Source organism: Arvicola amphibius, chromosome 10 (assembly GCF_903992535.2).
Source record: "Arvicola amphibius chromosome 10, mArvAmp1.2, whole genome shotgun sequence".
Classification (NCBI taxonomy): Eukaryota; Metazoa; Chordata; class Mammalia; order Rodentia; family Cricetidae; genus Arvicola; species Arvicola amphibius.
Window position 1 is genome coordinate 33,131,247 of NC_052056.1, and position 20,590 is coordinate 33,151,836.

At 38.9% G+C, this 20,590-nt stretch overlaps 1 protein-coding gene across 1 annotated transcript in view; it reads left to right on the top strand.

Annotated features, from left to right (window-relative positions):
- Nsun3 (NOP2/Sun RNA methyltransferase 3) overlaps window positions 1-11,594 on the top strand; it is a 50,399-nt gene extending 38,805 nt beyond the window's left edge. Inside the window, exon 6 of the mRNA XM_038345539.1 lies at window positions 9,321-11,594. Coding sequence (XP_038201467.1) covers window positions 9,321-9,600 — 280 coding nt within the window. The 3' untranslated portion in view covers window positions 9,601-11,594. The remainder of the gene's footprint in view (window positions 1-9,320) is intronic.
- Window positions 11,595-20,590: the final 8,996 nt, after the last annotated feature.

The window sequence follows — 20,590 nt, forward strand, 5'->3', positions numbered from 1 at the left end:
GATTCTCCAAAGCCCTGATTATTCTGTGGGGCTTCCTTTTATGGGATTCAAGAATAGGCAAACTTCTTTTGCCTGCTCCAAGTTCAGTGGAGCCAAATCAACATTCCCTTTTATAGAGGAACATGATATGCTTGTTCTAAACCAAGAGTGAAATTGCCTTCATGGAGTGATATATGCCAAGATTGTAGTATCCTCTGGAAGTGCGTGTTTTATCTTTGCATTTTATTATGATTTATTTTTATTTATTTATTTATTACTGTTGTCTGGGCAGTGGTATTGGGAGGCCTCCAGTTTTCATATCATCGCGATCCGTTTTATTTTCAGTACAGGTTGACCATGCGTTATAAAGTGCTCTGATCCAGAATCGCAGAGCTATTGCTTGACTATAAATGGCTTCTTATGTTTACTTTAAATAATCTAAAATTATTAAACCTTTGATTTTTAAGAAGGATTTTTTTTATGTCCAAATATGTGTATCTCTATACTGCATGCATCTGAGAGGCCAAAGGAAGGCATGGGACACCCACCAGTGAAGCTGGAGATGGTTGAAAGCTGCCCAGTGTGAGTGCTTGGAATCAAACTCAGCTCTTCTGCGAGCAATAAGTATTCTTAACCACTGAGTCCTCCATGTGGATTTTTTTTAAGTGTATTGTGAGGTGGATAAGCTTGCTAAGATTGTTAGTTAAAGCAATATGTGATTAAAAAAAAAAAAACTTAACTTTTAGCCGGGCGGTGGTGGCGCACGCCTTTAATCCCAGCACTCGGGAGGCAGAGGCAGGCGGATCTCTGTGAGTTCGAGACCAGCCTGGTCTACAAGAGCTAGTTCCAGGAGAGGCTCCAAAGCCACAGAGAAACCCTGTCTCGAAAAACCCAGAAAAAAAAAAAAAAACAATATGTGATTCTTACTGTTTTCCTTTTGCCTATATTTATATCCAATGATATGGTACAGTTGCCTTATTTCTACAGTGTTAGTAGAAAGACATGAATAAAGATGAGCTATAAGCATTTTAGTTACAGTCTTTTTCAGTCATCACCTATATTTTCAAGAGTAGAATCATCTATGAATCCTCTACCTCCACATCAGAAATTGGAGATGATGCGGGATCTACATCTTCAAGTACATCACATTATAGTGATGACACAAACAGAAGTCGCTTACCTCCTGGCAGGGCTTGAGGAATTGAGAGAGGAAAATGAAAACCATTTTCTTTTTTATTTTCTTCAGTCAAAAGATGGCACTGTTGCTGTGCTGGTAGGTTTTTGTTTTGTTTTGTTTTTCTCTTATAATGTGAGTTTGGTCCTTTATAAATTCAGAAAACCAGTTAAATGCGCTGATCTAATTAACAGTGACCCTCCCCACTGAATGCCACGTTTTGTAATCAGGCAGTAGAAGAAGAGATGAGAGAGGTTAGGTCTTTTTTTTTGTAATTTTGTTTGTTTATTTGTTTTTGTTTAGTTTTGTTTTTCGAGACAGGGTCTCACTGTGTAACAGCTCTGGCTGTCCTGCAACTCGCTTCATAGACCAGGCTGGCCTCAAACTCAAAGAGGTGTGTACCACCACCACCTGGCTACATGTTAGTTGTCTTAATGTATTTCCACAAAGAACATTCGCTGAGACTGAGATTTGCCATAGGGAAGACAAGACAGGACACCCTGTGTCATGTGCTAAGTCCTGGCTGGATCCATTGCTTTCCCTTTGGATCTTAGGCAGCTATGAGGTTTCTAAGGCTATTGGCTTCTCTGTTTCATTTTAGTTCCCAAGCCATGAAACACGCTAATATGAAAGTACTGTGTTTTTCCTTAAAGGATTTAAATCCAGGTAGCCCTTTGCCTTTTCTTTTAGTTCTCTGTAGATCATGTGCCGGGAGTTGGAACTCTGTGAGCCCATGTAGAGACCCAAAGATGAGCTCTCTTGTGGTGAGAAGGAGCACAGTCTTACCCAGATTTTGAGCCAGCATCGTAAAGGGCTCTTGGTGGCTGAAGCTGCTCTTCTGTCAGTAGACCTGTGAAAGATGATCAGCGTCTATGAAAAGCAGAGGATTTAATTTTTGGAAGATAAAAGGAATGCCTTGACAGTTGGCTTTAGTTAGTACCTATAAACCAAGAGCTGGGAGTTCTTGTTCATTTGTTTTTGTTTTTTAATACAAACACAAATCAAAGCACTTTGACATCAAGGGGATGGAACTCTTTATGCCTTGCAAAAGCAAAGGAATCTAGTTTTTCCTCTTCTCTTAGGATGAGAAAGCACTGGTGAGCACATAGTCTACTAAGTAGATTTGCCTGTGTGATGATTCTTTCATTTTCCCTTGTTGACTGGGGATTGAACCAGGCCTCATACGTGCTGGGCGGTTGTCTGCCACTGAGCAATGTCCATCAACACTTTCTGATGCCTTAACATTTCAGTTGTCTGCTTATACCAAGTATAGAATGAAATGTTCAATGTATAACTATGTGGCTATTTGTAGATATATTGCAGATCCTATTTTACATAACTTTTCAATGAATAGAAGACAGAAGTTCAAAGTCTGATTCAAAACCCTTGAGGTATGGTGTTGGTATGTTCAGAACTCAGACATTTCAATGGGCTTGAGAAAGAGTGCAGCACATACTGGTGTATGGGATAACCTCCTTGTCCTTGCAGAGTTAGTGGTACACTCTGTAATCACACATTAACACCTACTCAGCAAACATAGATATAGCTACGCTATATGCCATAGGTCTTCCCCATAAGTAGATTTGTGTGTGTTTATTACTCATAGACTAAAGAAAGCTTTAAAAACAAACCTTATAGGATTCAGAGCTTTGGGCATTAATGGTAAAGTATAAGGAGGAGTAGGCCTGAAGTTCCATTTGTATATGCTTTGTAAACTTCCACAACTTTGCAGTAAGGGTTGATCTCATTTAATAACTCAAAATGTTCTTCTGTGTAATGGTTTCCTCAGTAGGAATATGTCTGGCTTTGTTTTCAGGTGCTTCATTAACTAGATGCTTAAGCACAAGACGCATTTCAGCCTTTTTCCATATGGCACCACAAAGCTACGGGAGATTTGGAGAGAGCTAGATAGCCCAGATTTGCTGTAAAGCACCGAGTGACTGGAATTTTTCTGTGACTGAGTCACCATTTCTGTTAGCAGTACTTCCTACTAATAGAATTTCCCACTGTGTTTTGTTCTATTACCTATAAGCAACATCGGCCCTGTTTACTACAGCGCTACTCTGAGATAGAATTTTATTTTATATTTCAAATAAGGTTTAAGCCTAATGAGCACTTTGTAGGAAGCTTCTGAGAAGAATATAGATGCTCTAGAGAAATGAGAGGGATTGTATTGTGGGTTATTCTGCTTTCTTGTGAAGGACTTCCCCAATTTTTACATTATACTTGGACATTGTATATTGAATAATATATGTAGCCTAAGATACTGTTTATCAGTTCTTATTTTAGAAACGGAGATTAGTAGCAGTTTTGAATATTTGGATGAGCCCCTCTGATTCTGTTGTAGTTAGCAGATACTACACTGCCTGTTTCCTTCTGATATCAGCTTGTAAGTAAGCCTGTCTCTGCTGCTTTTCAGTGGTGAATAATGCATCTTTTTACGACATTATTTGTGATTTTTTTTTCATGCATTGTGGTTAGTGGTTGTTGTACAGGGAAATAATGTCACATTTGCTAAGATCTTGTTAACCTAGCAAACTTAGGGTCATTAAGAAGGCCATTGTTTCCTTAAAGAAGGTTAGCAGGGTAGTTTAGTTTTCTTCTCTCTCAATAAAACAGAATAACTGCACAGCACAGAAGCTTGTGCTAGAGGGAAAAGCCTCTTAACTATTCAGTGTCTGTATTTCTTGTTTGTTTTTCCCTTGTCTTTTTATGTGGCCTACTTCATACTGACTTGCCACAATATATTATTCAACTCTCTGGCCTTTAAATGCTTTTCCATCTCAAATGTTAGCTTTTTAGTGTGTGTGTCTACCAAATTTCATTGCTTAAAAACATACCTGGGGGTTGACTGTCATGGGGGGCTTATTTACCCTACATGCATGCTGTGCTCAAAAGTCCCTAAAAGATGCTTATTCATATTTTCTTCTCAATCTCCACAGGATGTGCACAGCCAGGGTCAGGGAAGGTCTTCATATCTAGACTCCAGAGAAGGGAATTGTTAATAAGATAACACCCTGTCATGAGAACAGTGATGATCAGAGTCACCAGAATAGGCTGGAAGCTTTTTAAATCAAACATGATCCTGAGGTGTGGAGAATGTCCTGGATATCTCAGTGGGCCAGTGTCATCACGAAGGTCCTTGCTGATGGGAAGGGAGCATAGAGGTAGACACGGAGCTGCCAGGACAGAGTTCAGGCTGAATGACAGCACTGCCTCGTCAAGGTGCATGGCTACTAAAATACAAAGCAGGATAAAAGTAAGGATTCCTCACCCACACTTCTGGGGTGATACAGCATAGTGTACCTTCATTTGAGTCATGAATCCTATTATGAACTGTGGGCTCCAAAGGCCTAAAGGGGATATCGCTCCGATACTTTAAGCCGTTAAATGTGTTGTCATTTTTCTAAGATTGGAGTTGAACAACACTCATTTTAGGTGATTTTCTATGGACCATGGCAATAGGTGTACAATTTTTAAAAACCCATTAGATAAACACTGTACACGGGATATATGCAGTTTTGAATGCAGATGTCTTTAAATTCCTATTAAAAGGACTATTTTAATCTTGATTCCACTGGTAACAAAGCTAGTACTTAATCAGGGACAAGTGAGTTTTTTTTTTCCTTTTCACTAAAGTTGTACAAAATGACACAGAAGCTTCACCGTTTACCAACAATGTGTTTCTGGCTTGATGCAAATTAATTATTTCTATAATGTTGCAGTATTGGCTCATTCTTCTGCTGTTTTCATTTCAACATCCTTAACTTAACTTCTAAGCTTAGGTTGCATAACTTAGCTGGCTACATTAATTTCTAAACAAAGAAACTATGTGGAATAACACAAAGGCTTTATTTTTAATACAAATTGGATTGATCTCAAAACCTTAGTCAGAGCGTTAGAGATTCCCAACCAAGTGCTTCTTGCCATTTCAATATCCCAAATATGCATATACCTATATTTTTTTTCTTTCTGTGCTGCTTTTATTTTTGTAAGGATACACGGAAACGTTAGATGGAAAGAGCGAATGACAGTGTGGAAAGTAGCTGGCGACATCTACACCCACTGCTGCAGTAATATATGATATGTATTTTCATTACATGTTTAGCAAAGGAATACTTGGGAAGTCTATAAATTTTAGGTACTAGAAAATGTTAGCTGTCTGGGATTTCAGAGCATAGGTTGTCTGGAGATGAAGTTTTCTCCTAACAATGAAAATTTATACAAAAACAATGACTGTGTCAAAGGTGGGTACTTATACTACTGTTGAATCTCCCCTATCATTTGTAGTGTCATAAAAAATAACCATATAGGTAAAAAATCCCAAAATATAATTGTGTCTAAATTGTTGCTTCCTGTTCTTTCAGTCTTCCGCCCGTGTTTTCAGAGGCAATGACTTGCACATATTTCTGCTCTTAATTTATTCTCCAGGTCACTACCAAATCTCTAAAGAGCATCCCCAGCTCTCTAAATAATTTGTTTTTCTTTTCTAGCTTTTAGGCACTGACTACTAGCCTGTTGCTGGTATTCATCGCACGTATAGGACCCTACACCCTGTGTCCTTGGTCATCTGTGACTACTGATTTGCACAGACAGCATTTTATAATGAGTGGAGTACACCTGCAGCCCACATTACCCATTCTCCTAGGCAGTTCTGAGACCTCTATTTTTTTAGTCTATTACTAGTTTCTCTCTCTCTTTCTCTTTCTCTCTCTCTCTCTCTCTCTCTCTCTCTGTCTCTCTCTCTGTCTCTCTCTCTGTCTCTGTCTCTCTCTCTCTGTCTCTCTCTCTCTCTGTCTCTCTCTCTGTCTCTCTCTCTGTCTCTCTCTCTCTGTCTCTCTCTCTCTCTGTCTCTCTCTCTCTGTCTCTCTCTCTCTGTCTCTCTCTCTCTCCCCCTCTCCTATCCAAAGTGTCTCCTCTCTTTTTCTGAAATAAGTGTATTTGTATGCTGACCCTGCCATGCATATCTCCTTCTCATTTATTTCTCAGTACCCTTTGATGGTGTTTTCATTTTCGTGGTTGTCAACCTTGGTACTGTTCTTTCAGAGGTTTTATTTACTCTCCAAGGCAATACTAATATCAGTCTATGAAATGATTCTGAATATTGAAGATTGATAAAGGGTTGTTTAACTCTATAAATATCATTTACTCTAGACTTGGCCAATGTGTTAGAATTAAACTTCTCTTTCTGTTAGTTCAATTTTATGGCAGGAGTTCTACTGAAGAGTCTTTCTGCAACCAAATCAGATGGGAACATCAAACTTTCTCTCTCCCAGCTGTGCATGGTGGATCTGCAGGTTTTTCTTACATTTTACCATTCTTTCTGGAGACCTCCTCTCCCCTTGCCACCTGAAGAGGCTTCCCCTCAAAGTTCACACACTGCTTCTGCTCTGAGGCTTCCCGCCCTTCAACCATTCTGTGCCATATTTACTCTTTTATGGGCTCTAGTTCTCCTTATCCCTTTAGTTCGCTAGAGGAAAAATTCAGAGCCATCCGATCTCTGAATTTCTGTATTCTTCTCGTATATTTATTTGATGGGTCGGATGCAAATGGAAGTCACATGACATTCCCTGTTGCCAGCCCGCTTCCTGAATGCTGAGATGGCCCATTGATTGGTGGTTCGTCTTTCCTTCTGGAAGCATTTAGTATCTTCTCTTTTTTTCCCAGCATTCTAAGCATTAGCAGTGATGTATTTCAGTGCACGTGTGTAAGGTGAGGTTTACAGAGCATTCACAGGCCTCTGCACCTCAGACTCTGATTTGAGCTTTCATCCCATCCCCCATTCCCTTCCTGTCTTCCCTGCCTTCAGCAACACGTCTGTCCTCTTTCCTTGGCCAAGCCTCAGGGAATTTTTTTACTGGCTATTCCTGCAGTGTAAAATAGTTATCCATCACACATCTGTTTGGCCCACACATTTGTTACTCAGTCTTAAAGTTACAATTCCTCACTGTCCAGTCATTCCTAATCTTTTTATCTTGATTTAGTTTCCTTCATGGTACCTGCCAATAATTTACACATGAAATAAAAATATATACAAACTCACATAGTCTTACATACTCTTGTGTATAGATTTATGTGCGTTTATGTGTATACATATACTTTCTATAAGTTTTCCTTGACCACCATGGCAAAGTGCACCTGACTGTGTATCTGACGGATTAGTTTACTCAGACAGCGGACAGGCTGCAAGTCTGAGAGACACTGCTAGGCCTGGCTTCTTCTGAGGCCTCCCTCCATAGTTGCAGACCTTCCTTTCCTTTGGCTTACAGGTCTGTCTCTCTGTAGCTCTTTGTCTAAATTTTCTCCTATAATGATATCAGCTAAATTGGATTAATGTGTCCTCTCCAATAACTGGATTTTAACTGAATTATCTCATTAAAGGACCTATTTCCAAACTCAGCCCCATGCAGAGATGACGTGTGTTTTCACATCATTGTGTAAGTCTAAGGGGCACGGTTCAGTTACTGGCATGATCATCTTTCCATAGGTGGTGCTCATAAGAATGTGATATTTGGGAAAATAAAGCCCTCCACCCTTGGGTCTCTAGATTGATTATTTTTATAATTTTTTTAAAATGTATTCTCTCATACACTCATCATGTCTGCAATTTCCCCTCCCTGGAAGACTTTTAGATTATTTGCAACTAATGTAATTACATTGTTTCCTTTTTTCCTTTTCTTCCTCTCAAGTACCTTGCCTTGCTCTCTTTCAGATTCGCAGCTCTTTTTTTTTTATTAGTTGCTCTCACATATGTGTGTTTCTAAATTTAAAATACAGCCTGCTCACGCTATACATTGTTATTTGTATGTGTATGTCTTCAGGACTGAGCTTTGTTATTGGATATAGTGTGCTTTTTTCCTGGAGCATTTTGAGACAGGATAGCCTGTCTGTGTAACCCTGGCTAGCTTAGTACTCACTGTATAACCAAGGCTGGCCTCAAACTCCTTCCTCAGACTCTGAAGTGCTAGGTAAAGAATCACACCTCGTAGGAGGTATTTTAAATTGTTTGTATTTTCATTGTTTAGTTTTATTCATTGATACATATCCCATACCTAGACAATACTCAGGATATAATAGGTGATACATGAATAATAATGAATGTGGTAGCCTCTTGATGAGTTCCTACCATCTGAAGTGTTGTGTTCTGTCCGCATTCTGGATAGTTATATTATTATATTAATTAAATTCCCGTTGTCAAAAACTTCTGAGTAATATTTTTCTAAATTTCTTACTTGAATTTTGGACAAGGTTGTTTTGAATTCACCTGTTGTTCTGCTTTGAAGGTGGGGAGTGGGGGATATGTTGACCATTACCTTCCAAGTGCTTCTACAGGTATTCCTTATTTTGGCAAACAGATGTTCAATTTCTATGAACTCTGTTTCATAGAAATTGCTGTTTTCTTATGATGTTGCTATTTTACAAGTGATCCATCTTCCCTGATCTTTCTGTGTTTATTGTGTCATATTTTGTTCCCTGAATTGAATTGTCAGTTTCTTTCTAGGCCACATTTTTGCTGTTTGTGTTCTTTTTCTTTTGTATTGATTAATCATTTCTTGGGATCCTTGGTCATACGTTTTAGTCTATAAGGAAACAACAATGAACAGGAGGTTTATTGTAAGGGTGGAAACTTTTTCTGCTAATATCACACCATGGGAAGCTAGATCTTACTCTAGAGGACCCCTATAAGGTAGAGTGCAAAGGTCTTTGGTTTCCCAGGCCACAGCAGCTTCCTTATGTCTCTACAAATTATTTATCTCTTTTTCTTAGGTGAATACCTTCTGACTTTTACCTGATAGCCCTCCTTGAGCATGTAGGGTGCGATCAATGATTTATTATGTCTATTTTCAATCATTGTCTTTGCTTTCTGTTTTACTTCCATGATTCAAAAAAATATTATCTGTGTTCTGCCCCCCTTTTCCTACCCTTAGAAGAACAAACCGTCAACCAACTCACTTTCTCTGACTTTTCCATCTTGATTTCTCTGGTTACTGTTTCCCAGGTATCAGTGATAAACTATGTATAGGATGTACAGAGACTATGTCTAGGGTCAGAAAACCACCAGATTTACTGCAGCTTGAGGCAGAGCAAGGCTGGTATGTAATCTACTTGACTCAGGTCCCCTACTTATTGTACTCCACTCACCTCTTCATTTTCCCACTATGCACAGGTCTGCAATTAAGGCCTTACGGCCTGGAGGGCTACTCGTGTACTCCACATGCACGCTTTCCAAGGCTGAAAATCAGGATGTCATCAGTGAGATCTTAACTTCCAACAGTACCATCGTGCCTGTGGATATTAGTGGAATAGCAAGGACTTGCTCCCAAGATTTCACATTTGCTCCCACTAACCAGAAATGCAGTCTTTTGGTGATTCCAGAAAAGGGCAAAGCTTGGGGCCCAATGTTTATAGCCAAGCTGAAAAAAATCGTGAGTACAGGAAAATGGTGACATAACTTTGTAAGCCATATTGATGTGTTATTATATGCATATTATTTGAGCACACTATGTGTTAGTCCTTAAATAATTACAGAGCCACTTTGCCTAGGACCATTTGGAATCCTGTTTAGTTAGTACTTCAGCGTGCAGAGCATAGGCTTAAGAAATTTTCAGGTCCAGTTTTGTTCCTCGAAATATATCTACAGTGATGTGTGAAGTGGGGCAGATGGTGTTGGCTCTGTGTAATCAAATTCTTGTTTTTACTTGGTAAATGAGTTAGAATACATGGTTCTGTGCATAAAATGAAATAAATAAAATGCTTAGGACTGAATCCTATGACATAGGTATTTTAAACATTTCCTTTAAAATGGATCTGCCAACACTCATTACCATTTCCTCCTCAAATGTGCAGATTCGTTCTGCAAGAGCAATTGGTATTCCAAAGCTAGCTCCTTAAACAGCACAATTTCTAGTCGTAGGAAAATAGGTTTCTTATTTGCAAAGTTGTTGTGCTAAGGACTCTCTTCTGTTTACTGCAAAGGTCAGTGACTCCATTGACACCAACTTCTTCATCCCTCCCATTTGTTTTTATCCAGAAATACAAACTGAAAGGGTAAGTTATGTTGAAAGGCCTTTTAGTGCAGCAGAGTCACAAGCACGTGCTTGACTTTCGACATTCAGCCTGTGAAATAATGCAGTCTATCCAGCAGGCTATAAAGCAAGCACTTGAAACACAACCAGGATGATTAATAACGGCAATAACTGAACTATATTTGGAGTGTTTTGTTACATAATTGCAGTCATAATGAGTACTACGGAATCTGATTATCTTACAGTTGCAATCTGAAGGGGCTTTTTATTTCACTAGGTTATAAAATGTTATATGAGAGTGTGATGTCACATATTAATGCACAAGAGAGAGCCTGAGGAGAGTCAGTTATCTATTTCCAGGACCCCAAACCATTCACTGAGTGACTCTTTCTGTTTACACGTACCCCACGAGTCTTGTGCATATGTCTATATGTATGCTTAGGGTTTTAGAATCAATTTTCAATCATGAACTTTTCTTTAAAAATTGCTTTACTTGGATCCAAACATATTTTTCCAACTATTAATAAAAATCATGCTGGCAGACATGGTAATGCATTTGGGAGACTGAGGCAGAAACCAAGTTCAAATCCAGCCAGAGGTAGGTGCATAGCAAGACCTTCTTTAAGAAAGAGGTTGGTAGGGAGAATAAAGGAAGGGAGGGAAAGAGGGAAAGATAGAGAGCATGAAAGAAAATTACAAAGCATACTTCAAATTAGAAATTAGGTTTTTCAAATTTTTTTAAAGATTTATTTATTATTATTTTATTTTATATATATGAATGTCTTGCCTGCATGTATGTCTGTGTACCATGTGAATGCCTGTTGCCTGAGGAAGTTAGAAGAGGGCTTGGGCTCCCCTGGAACTGGAGATATAGACGGCTGTGAACCACCATGTAGGTGCTGGGAATCTAACTCTGATCTTCTGCAAGAACAACACGTACTCTTAACCATGAAGCCATGGCTCAAGCCAGAAATTAGCTAGGGAACACACAATTCCACGGCAGCAGAGTGGTATTGTCTGTCTGTTCTGTCCTCTAAGGTATCCAGTACACACTTTTTGTTTTGCAAGCCTGTGTCACTGCACTCAAGTTGAGGGAAATGTTGTTTTCTACAGGATTCTAAAGTATATGTGACCAGTGTGTTTAAAGTAAAAGTTCATCTGCTGAGCCCAGCAACTGTATTCAGTTACTATGGAAGATTAATGACAAAACACTGTTCTGTTTATTTTAGTTTGACTTACTGGTTTGTTTTTCTGTTTGAAATCCTGCCTTTGGATTCTCTAGTTTTAAAAGTGCATTTTCTTTGTGTTATTTAACCACAGTGTACATTTTCACAGCACAAAATGTCATTATTTTTCCTGTACAATGTCATGAAGCTTCGGTTGAACACAAAGTGTGATACTCAACTTGACTTTCTTGGGACTGGTGAGAAATACATGTATTCTTATTACATATATTTCTATATTTTATTAAGATGATTGTAACAAAATAGCAAGCATTTATTGAGCATTAAATGGTTGACCGAAGTCTGTGTTGCCTTTTGTGATCTTTATAACTGTGGGCTAGGAATGGTGGTGGTTGTCAGTAATCAGCCGTTGGCGTGCAGAGGCCTTCCAATGTCTGGCCACAGAGGGAGACACTGTCTCAAAACAAGCAATCAAATGAGCCGCAGCTGGTAGGGAGTTTGTATTCCTCTCTGTGGATGAGGAAGCAAAGCCCAGGGTTACTTGTTTGTCAGGGACACTGGCAACTTAAGCAGGGAGCCAAATGAGAGCTGGCTCCATTGCCAGCCCGTCCTCTGATACTGTGCTGTGCCACCAGTATGGATTATAGAACTTTTAAGATTACCAGCTGCCTTTATGCCTGTTCTCCACTCTTCAGATTCCTAGAGCATCAAAGGCTTTATCAATAGTTAGGAAGGAAATATTTCAGTCCTATTCGGAGGAAGTGTGTCATGTGATTGTAATAATAAGGAGTCTCCCATGGAGGTATTTTTTGCCTCCCTCTCTGTTACAGATGTTGAGCTGAAGAATGAAAATTTGGACAGCCTTTCAATTTCAACTGAAAACTGAGCAATAATTGATGCCCCTTTCTGTGCACGAAGTCACTTTAAAAACGGCTTCATAAAAGTTTAGGTTAGCCACCAACACATTTACTTCTCCCTGCCATCAGCACCCGGAGCAGCCACTAGTTTCACAAATAGACTCCGAATAAATGTCATGCATTTAAATGGTTTGCACTGAATTTTTAAAGCATAAGATGCTATTTGTGGTTTGAAGTCAAGGTGGCCTACCATTCTTTATTCTATTACATATATCCATTTAGCTTTATACTTCAATTACGTATTATTCCCTTAGTGGTACTGTGAGAAAATATGCTTCCATATAATGTCGGTAGGTATACTATAATGACTACCTGAATACATGGTGCATAAATAAATAATAAAGGCCTAATGGACCTTTATCGAGAGGCCTGGATGCCTGGTCAGAAGCATCAGGTTATCTGCATAGGCTAACGCAGCTCATCAGAAATATAAGAGAACATCGGAACGAATAGTGACAATTGCGTTACATGCCAAGAAGTCCTTTGATGCAACTGAATGGGACTACTCGTGTTATGTATTAGGTAAAGTTGACTTTAGGGACAAATAGAGCAGATAGCACAATTTATTTTCAGCTCATCTGTATGGTTCAAATCAATGGTTTGCAATCTCCCTTTCTTGGCTTAGTGCTGCACTGGGGTTGGAGGCAAGGATGAGACCCATTCCTAATGTTTCTCTCCAGACTCACAATGGTATCCTAATATCACTCGATCCCAGGGCACCTGCAGAAGACTTAGATGGAGGCTCACAAGTTCAACACTACTACTGGTCTGCTAGTGCTGAGAGCCCTCACATGTTAATGTTCTCAAAACATTAACTGCGGTGTCAGGATTCGGGATGACTGCAGGCTGCAAAGGCAGTGGGAGAATATCATAAATACTTTCTTGACAGAATGGTTTCTACTGACATGACAAGTTACATTTTGTAATAAAATTTAAACTTAAAAAGAGTAGATTTGGGCTTCTCATAAGGGGCTCATTAAGCAACCAAGTAAGCATAACACTTAAAAATGGACCTGTAATCAATGCTAGGTTTTTTTTCCTCAAAAAAAAAAAAATGGGTTTTCTAACTTGAAGACTAAGAGAATAAACAAGTGTGCAATAAATGAGGACAATGATCTCCAAATGTAAACAACCCTAGGGTCATCAAGGAACATACATGGGAGCCCATCCGTATAAATGATCTGAAAGAAATTAAACAAGCTGTTAATGAATTTTGGGATACATAGCTCCTTTGTTAAGGAGATGCTAAAAACATGGTCTATCAGCAATAAACTCACTTCCCATGATTGGATTCAGTTAATTTCAACGGTTCTAGAGAATGGATCACAATTAAATTGGAAATGTATGTTCAGACAAGAGGCTAGACTTTTAGAACAACAGAAAAGAGCAAAGGGAATCGAGATTTCCCTAGATCAAATTCTAGGTGAAGGACTTTTTTCTGATCCTCTGGAACAAGCTAATTATGATGAACACACCTTATCCATATGTACTACAACAGCCTTAAAGGCTTGGGACAGGGTTCAAGACCCAGGACAGAGAATGGAATCATATATCAGGGTTTCCTTAAATCTTAGGAAGATTAGCTTGGTAGAACATGTACCTCTTTAAAATTTAATTTGATAACTCTAATATGAACTCCGCACCTCTCTGTAACTTTTTCTTAATGAAGAAATTCATTTCTTTAGGCATATAAGACCATACAGTCATGATGAAACCGTAGGATAGCATTTGCTACCTCAGGGAAAGTACTGCTTGCTTCATTGGAAGTCATTTAATGGGATATGTCATGACTCAATTAAGCTTGCTATGGCTTGTCAAAAGGAATTTTCCACTGCATATTGCTATGGAAGAGCCTATTACATGTGAATAACTATACCACACCACAGAATAAACAGACTGAAAACGTATAGCTCACTAAGGAATAAGAAACAGGACCATAGAGCCCAACTTCAATCTAGTTATTTTTAAATAAGTGTATTTATTTATCTTACATCCCAGCCAGTTTCCACAGCCTCCTCTCCTCCCAGTCCCTTTCCTGCAACCCTCCCACCCCTGCCACCTCTGTTTCCACTCTACTAATCCACTCCTCCTCCATTTTTGTTTAGAAACAGGCAGGTCTCCCATGAGTATAAACAAAACATGTCATATCAAGTTGCAGTAAGACTAAGCACCTTCCATGTAGTAAGGCTGAGCAAGGCGACCCAATCTTGTTATCAAAAACAAAAGGGAATAAAGTTGCAGATAATAAAATAGGCAAAAGCTAGAGGGATTAGTGATGGTGGGAGAGAAAAATAAGATAATAAGCCTGTGATTGTTTTTATATAAAACTTCACTTATTTATCCAAAGAATTTATTAATCACCTTTCCAAAATAATACAGGAAGATGAGGGCCAGAGAAAAGAGCTGGCTAAAGGCTGTGGTCAGACATGATGCTGATAGGTAAGGCCTACAGAGTTTACCACTTCTAACTCTCAGGAAAAGAAGATGGGGCATGGTGGGGATAACTTTCTCTCATGTCACAAGAATCTACTCTGTGGCATTCTTAGTCACGAGGATCCAGTATAACTACCTGCATCATATGGCACAAGATAGATATTCCTCTTAAATTGATCTGTAATTGGCATTTTCTTTGGACCATTAACCAGCTCCCAAACAAAGACATGGAGACTTACTAATTATGAATGCTCTGCGCTAGCCCAGACCTGTCCCACTATTTCTTCTAACTGAATCTAACCTGTTTCTATTCACCTATGTTTTGCTTTGGGGCTTTTGCCTTTCTTTTATTCTGTATGTCCTGTTTTCCTGCTTCCTTTCTGTCTGTCTGGCTGGCCTCTGGCATCTTCCTGGTATCTCTTTTTCTTTCTCCGTTCTATGAGCCTAAATTCCTCCTACTTTATTCTCCCTCCCTGGAAGTCCCATCTGTACCTCCTTCCTTCCTATTGACCATTCAGCTTTTTATTAGGCAAGCAAGGTAGAACAGCAACACATCTTTATATAGTTAAATAAATATTCTGCAACATAAACCAATGCAACACATCTTTACATAGTTAAACAAATATTCTACAACATTCATCATTAAAAAAAGCTTAATTGCAGCACTCGACTATAACAATTGTGGTTAACAAATAAAGGAGGCAAACACAATCTAACCACCTATGTTCTTCAGTAAAAGGTTTCTTTATCAGCAAGGCATAATAGCTTGTAACTGTAGCCACATAAGAGACTGACATGGGACGATCATTTGAGCTCAGAGTAAAAGACCAGCCTAAGCAATACAGCCACTGTTTCAGAAGCACATCCCTTTATATATATTGTTTGTCTTAGATTCCAGGACAGATAATATCAGTTACCTCCTCCATATATGGCTGTAGCTAGCTCATGCATGTGTTATTTTTTAAGCTGCATTTTGTCTTAGTTAGGGTTTCTGTTGATGAAAAGAGACACCATGACCATGGCAATTTTTATAAAGGAAAAACATCCAATTGGGGTGGCTTACGTTTTCAGAGGTTTGGTCCATTATCGTTATGGTGCAATAGGTTGGTGTGTAGGCAGACATGGTGCTGGAGAAGTAGCTAAGAGTCCTACATCTTGACTTGCAGGCAACAGGAAGTGGTCTGAGACACTGAGCATGACTTGAGCATATATGAGACCACAAAACCCACCTGTACTATGACATACTTCCTCCAACAGGGTCACATCCCCGAATGGTGCCACTCCCTATCGAGGTCATTTTCTTTCAAACCACTACACATTTTTATTTAATTATGTGTATGTATTTATGTGTCTAAGTACATGTATGTAGGTGCAGGTGCCCACAGAAGCCAGAGACATGGGATCCCCTGGAATTGAAGGTGGTTGTCACTCACTGGATATACATGCTGGAAAGAAAACTTGAATCCTTTGGAAGAACAGTAAGTACTCTTCACTTGAGAACCATCTCTCCTGACATACATGTGCCTTTTGAGCTACCTAATTGATCTGGTGCATGCGTGCGTGCGCGCACGCACACACACACACACTGTATTCTTTTACTTTATCCACCAAAATTTGGATAGTTCCACTGAAGACACCTAATTATCAAATTGTTTAGAGTCCTTGTTCATAGACTGTTTTACCCTTTAAGCATATTGCCATGACACATACATTAGCTAGAACTCTAGTAGAGAGTTTGATGTTACTTTTAAGGAGTCCAGGTATATTTTCTCTTTCTCTTTTCCCCAATAAAAGTAAATTATGTTTTCACAGTTTTAATCGAAAATAGATTCTTTTCTCATACTATATATCCTGGTTATTGTTTCCTCTCTCTCTGCTCCTTCCATTTCCTCCTCCTCTTACCTCCTCTCCCCTCCATATTCACTCCCTTTCTGTCTTCTAGAAGAAAAGAACAGGCTTCTAAGAGATAACAACCAACATGACAAAATGAAATATAATAAAATGAGTCAAAAACTTTCATATCGAAGTTGGACACAGCGACCCAACAGGAATTAAGGAGTCCCAACAACAGGCACAGGAGTCATGACAAACTTGTTCTCACAGTCAGGATCCCATGAAAATAAACTAATAGGTATAACAAATACACAGAGGACCTGGTAGAGACCCATGATGGGCCTGTGCTTGCTGCTTCAGGCTCTGTGAACTCATGTGCCTTGTATAATTGATTCAAAGGACCATGTTCTGCTGCTGCCCTCCATCCCCTCTGACTCTTAGAATCTTTCTACCTCCTCGTCTTCTACAGGATTCCCTGAGCTCTGAGGGGGAGGGATTTAATGGGGACCTTCAGTTTAGACTCTTTCTTCCTCATGGTATCTGGCTGTGGGTCTTCAATACAAGGTTTTGGGGGTTTTTGTTTGTTTTGTTTTTTTAATGCTTCCATGTGCCAATGATATAGGTGTCAATACCTAATTTCCACAAAGTGAGTTAAAAGAATAGACTACTTTCAAAATGGTATTCACTGATCTGAGAAACACAAATTCAATAGAGAATCCACTCGATTAAGGGCAAGTTTTGGCATGCACGCTGTGTGGAAAATTTTCAAAATGAAACATGTTCAATAATAAGGTTAGGACGCTAGTGGATAAATCCATAATTGTCTTCTGGAAGATACTTTAAACCTATGAGGAATATCCAATGGCAGAAAAGCAGATGAGGCTGTCTCAAAATAGAACAACAAACCATTCCGAGGCACATCAAGGACAGCCACAAAACAGATCATAAAGAACACTTGCAGAAACTAGAGAAGTCTTATTTCTTAGTAAACAAATATTAACTGAGAACTGTCTTTTTTAATGAAAATGACTATGACCATTAACTGCATTTGCTTTACATTGATTGGCAGCATTAAATTGTCTCCAAACTTACTGAGCTTCAGTGGTCTAATCTTTAAAACAGACTAGCCACAAGAAAAGAGAGTGTATTTTGAGCTGTTTCCTATGTTCCAGGCCTTTGCTAGGTATTTCTGTTTGCTAGTTTATTTAATCCGGTGTCTTCTCCTTGGAAATGTTCCCTGAACTATACCTGAGACTGAGACAGATGGGTAGTGCTGTGTACAAACATTAAGAGAGTGGGGAGTCGGGACAGCAATGGGGGAACTAAAGTAACTCCCAGAGAAGTTGATAGATCAGTCTCCTTGCAGGCTGTGGGGGTTACAGGAGCCAGTACAAGGACTCATGGGAGGACAACTGGCTATGCTAGGTCACCTTCTTGGCAAGTATATTCTTTTGGTTAAAAGAACATTCCCATTACTTCATCGAGCCAGAAAACCTGGTTGGTTTAGTGTTTGCTTTCTTCAGCAGCGGCAAAACAGCAAACCAGACTTTGTTTCCAAAGTGTGGGGTTTTTCACTCTTTTGTATCTAAATCTTTGGTAATATAAATCTATCCCATTTTAAAAGCAAAACATTCTCTAGCCCCCCTCCATATTTTCTTACATTATTTCTTTTACAAAGAACAAACAAATGTGTATAAAATTCCACATACATTGTCATTTTGTGCGACACTAAAGTACACAAACATTTTTAGAAATTTATAAAGCTTAAAAAAATAGAAATGGATAACATTAATTTGTCCTTTTGTTCTGTGGAAAGGATGTGACCACATGAAATGTGTGCATGTTGTGGTTGTTGTTGTTAAAAATCCATGCTCTTTCTCTCAAAAAAGAAAATTAATCCCCAAAGACACACACGCACCCGCACACACCCCAAAATAGTAAAACCATGGAGTCCATTTTACATTGGCCAATGACTTCTGAGCAAGGGACCATCCCTCCAGTGACCCTCCATTGGAGAAAAGTAATTTTCTTTCACCCACTTCCCCTAACATCAATCGCAAAGAGTTTCTTGGTTAGGAGTGCGACTCTGTGCTTAGCATGTTTTTAAACACATAAGAGAGAGATAGAACTTTGTAGATCAGCTACCTCATCTTTTCATCCTATGACTTCTCCATTATTTCATTCATGATTTTGTTGCTTATTTGGAGAGAGAGAGAGAGAGAGAGAGAGAGAGAGAGAGAGAGAGAGAGAGAGAGAGAGAGAGAGAGAGAGTATTTGAACCACAGAAGAATCTTCATTTTTATTTTTCTGGTACCTGTTATACCATTTTGTTTCGAAGTTTCTATGGATAGAGGATTTATTTTTTTGTTTTTAAATTCTTTCACAAACATTAAAATATGGCTCAGTTATACTCATTGATAACAGAAACACTTGAGTCTCTAGTGGTCATTCAAATGATCTAGAATAACCTACAGTTTATACTTTAAGCTGCAAAATAAGTACAAAGATTAACTGTGCTGTACCTAAGTGTACATTGGAAGCTCAGTTAGCTGACAATCCTTGGAGAATTCCAAGTCCTTGAAGTTCATCTTACAAACACTGTACTAGTCTTTTCTCACACTCTTGAATAGGAAAACACTGCGTTTCTTCTAGTAAGTGTATCTCAGGGGGTTCCCAGCAGAAACCAAAGCCCTAGGAATTAATTTGGAAAGGATAAACATAAGAGATCCTTGGGACACAGCCATTTCTTACAAGTATTTCTTTCTAGGCCAGAGACATACTTCTGCCCTCACTATGGAAAGCATGTTCATGTAATTCATCATCCAACAACACATTTCTTAGAATAAGGGGCAATCTATTAATACTCAGACCTGGACAGCTATGTGAACACGGTCATCTGACCTCGTTGGTCAGCCTACATGTGGAGCATGGAGAGAAGGTCAGGGCTTCTGCATGTGAATAGATCAACCAGAACTCATATATCAAACAGAGCTCACTCCTGAGAAATGCTTTTGTCCTTCAGATACACTTTCTTCAGTCCCTCTTCTCAGATTCCTCAGCCCAGATACATTCCTCTCTATTTACAAAAAGGACTTCATTCTCCACGTATCGCCCTGAAATGCAAAGGATGAGGGCCCCTTGTAATCAGCTCAAAGGTATTCATGCACTAAGGACTTCAGCCTGCTATCTTCCGTAATGGAGGCTTTTGACAAGGTCCCAGCTGAGATAAGATAGTAAAGACAAAGGATTAATTCTATGACAGTGGACTTAATGATTAAAAGTGAATCAAAATTGTAAGATGTTAAGATTATAATCCCACAGATGTGTTAAATGTTTTACTAATCCTCATTTGTCATTGATCTGAAGGTACACATGCATACATGTATACAGACACAGGCATACACAGACACACACACGCTTTCTCTACTGGCTGTGATCCACATAGTTGATTTCATGGCCCTCTAATATGATCTACATGTAGTTTAAAAACCATTATTAACCAGCCATTTCCTTCTCTCTCTAGTTAAGTAAAAAGGCATGTACAGGTGCTATCATTTGTGTCTGCATTCCTTATATAACTTCAATTTGATCATTTTATTCTTTGAGACAATTTTAGCATATTTTTGATGATCCAATTTGAGATATTATATATACTAAGTTTTTAGTGTCCCCTTTGACTGAGAACTATAATCACTACTTTCTTTTTTATTTCAGTGAATATTTCTCAATGGTCTGAGCAATGCGAAATACATTATATCCCATTTGGGATTTGGTTCTGGAAACAGCTGAATTTTGTGATAATTTCAGCAGTTGCCTCTGTTCATTCCCCTCTATCCATTCCACTTTTCATAGATCTTTTACTCCTCTCTCCTCATGAAGAATGCTCATACTGCAAGGGTACAGTTAGGGTGGAGGTACCAGATCCAATTGATATTATATGCTACTTTCTGGTTGTATGATTAAACCCATTTAATAAACCTTTTTGTGTTTATAATTTCTTCATCAGTGAAGTCAGAATTAACAGTAAGAAGATAAATCACAATG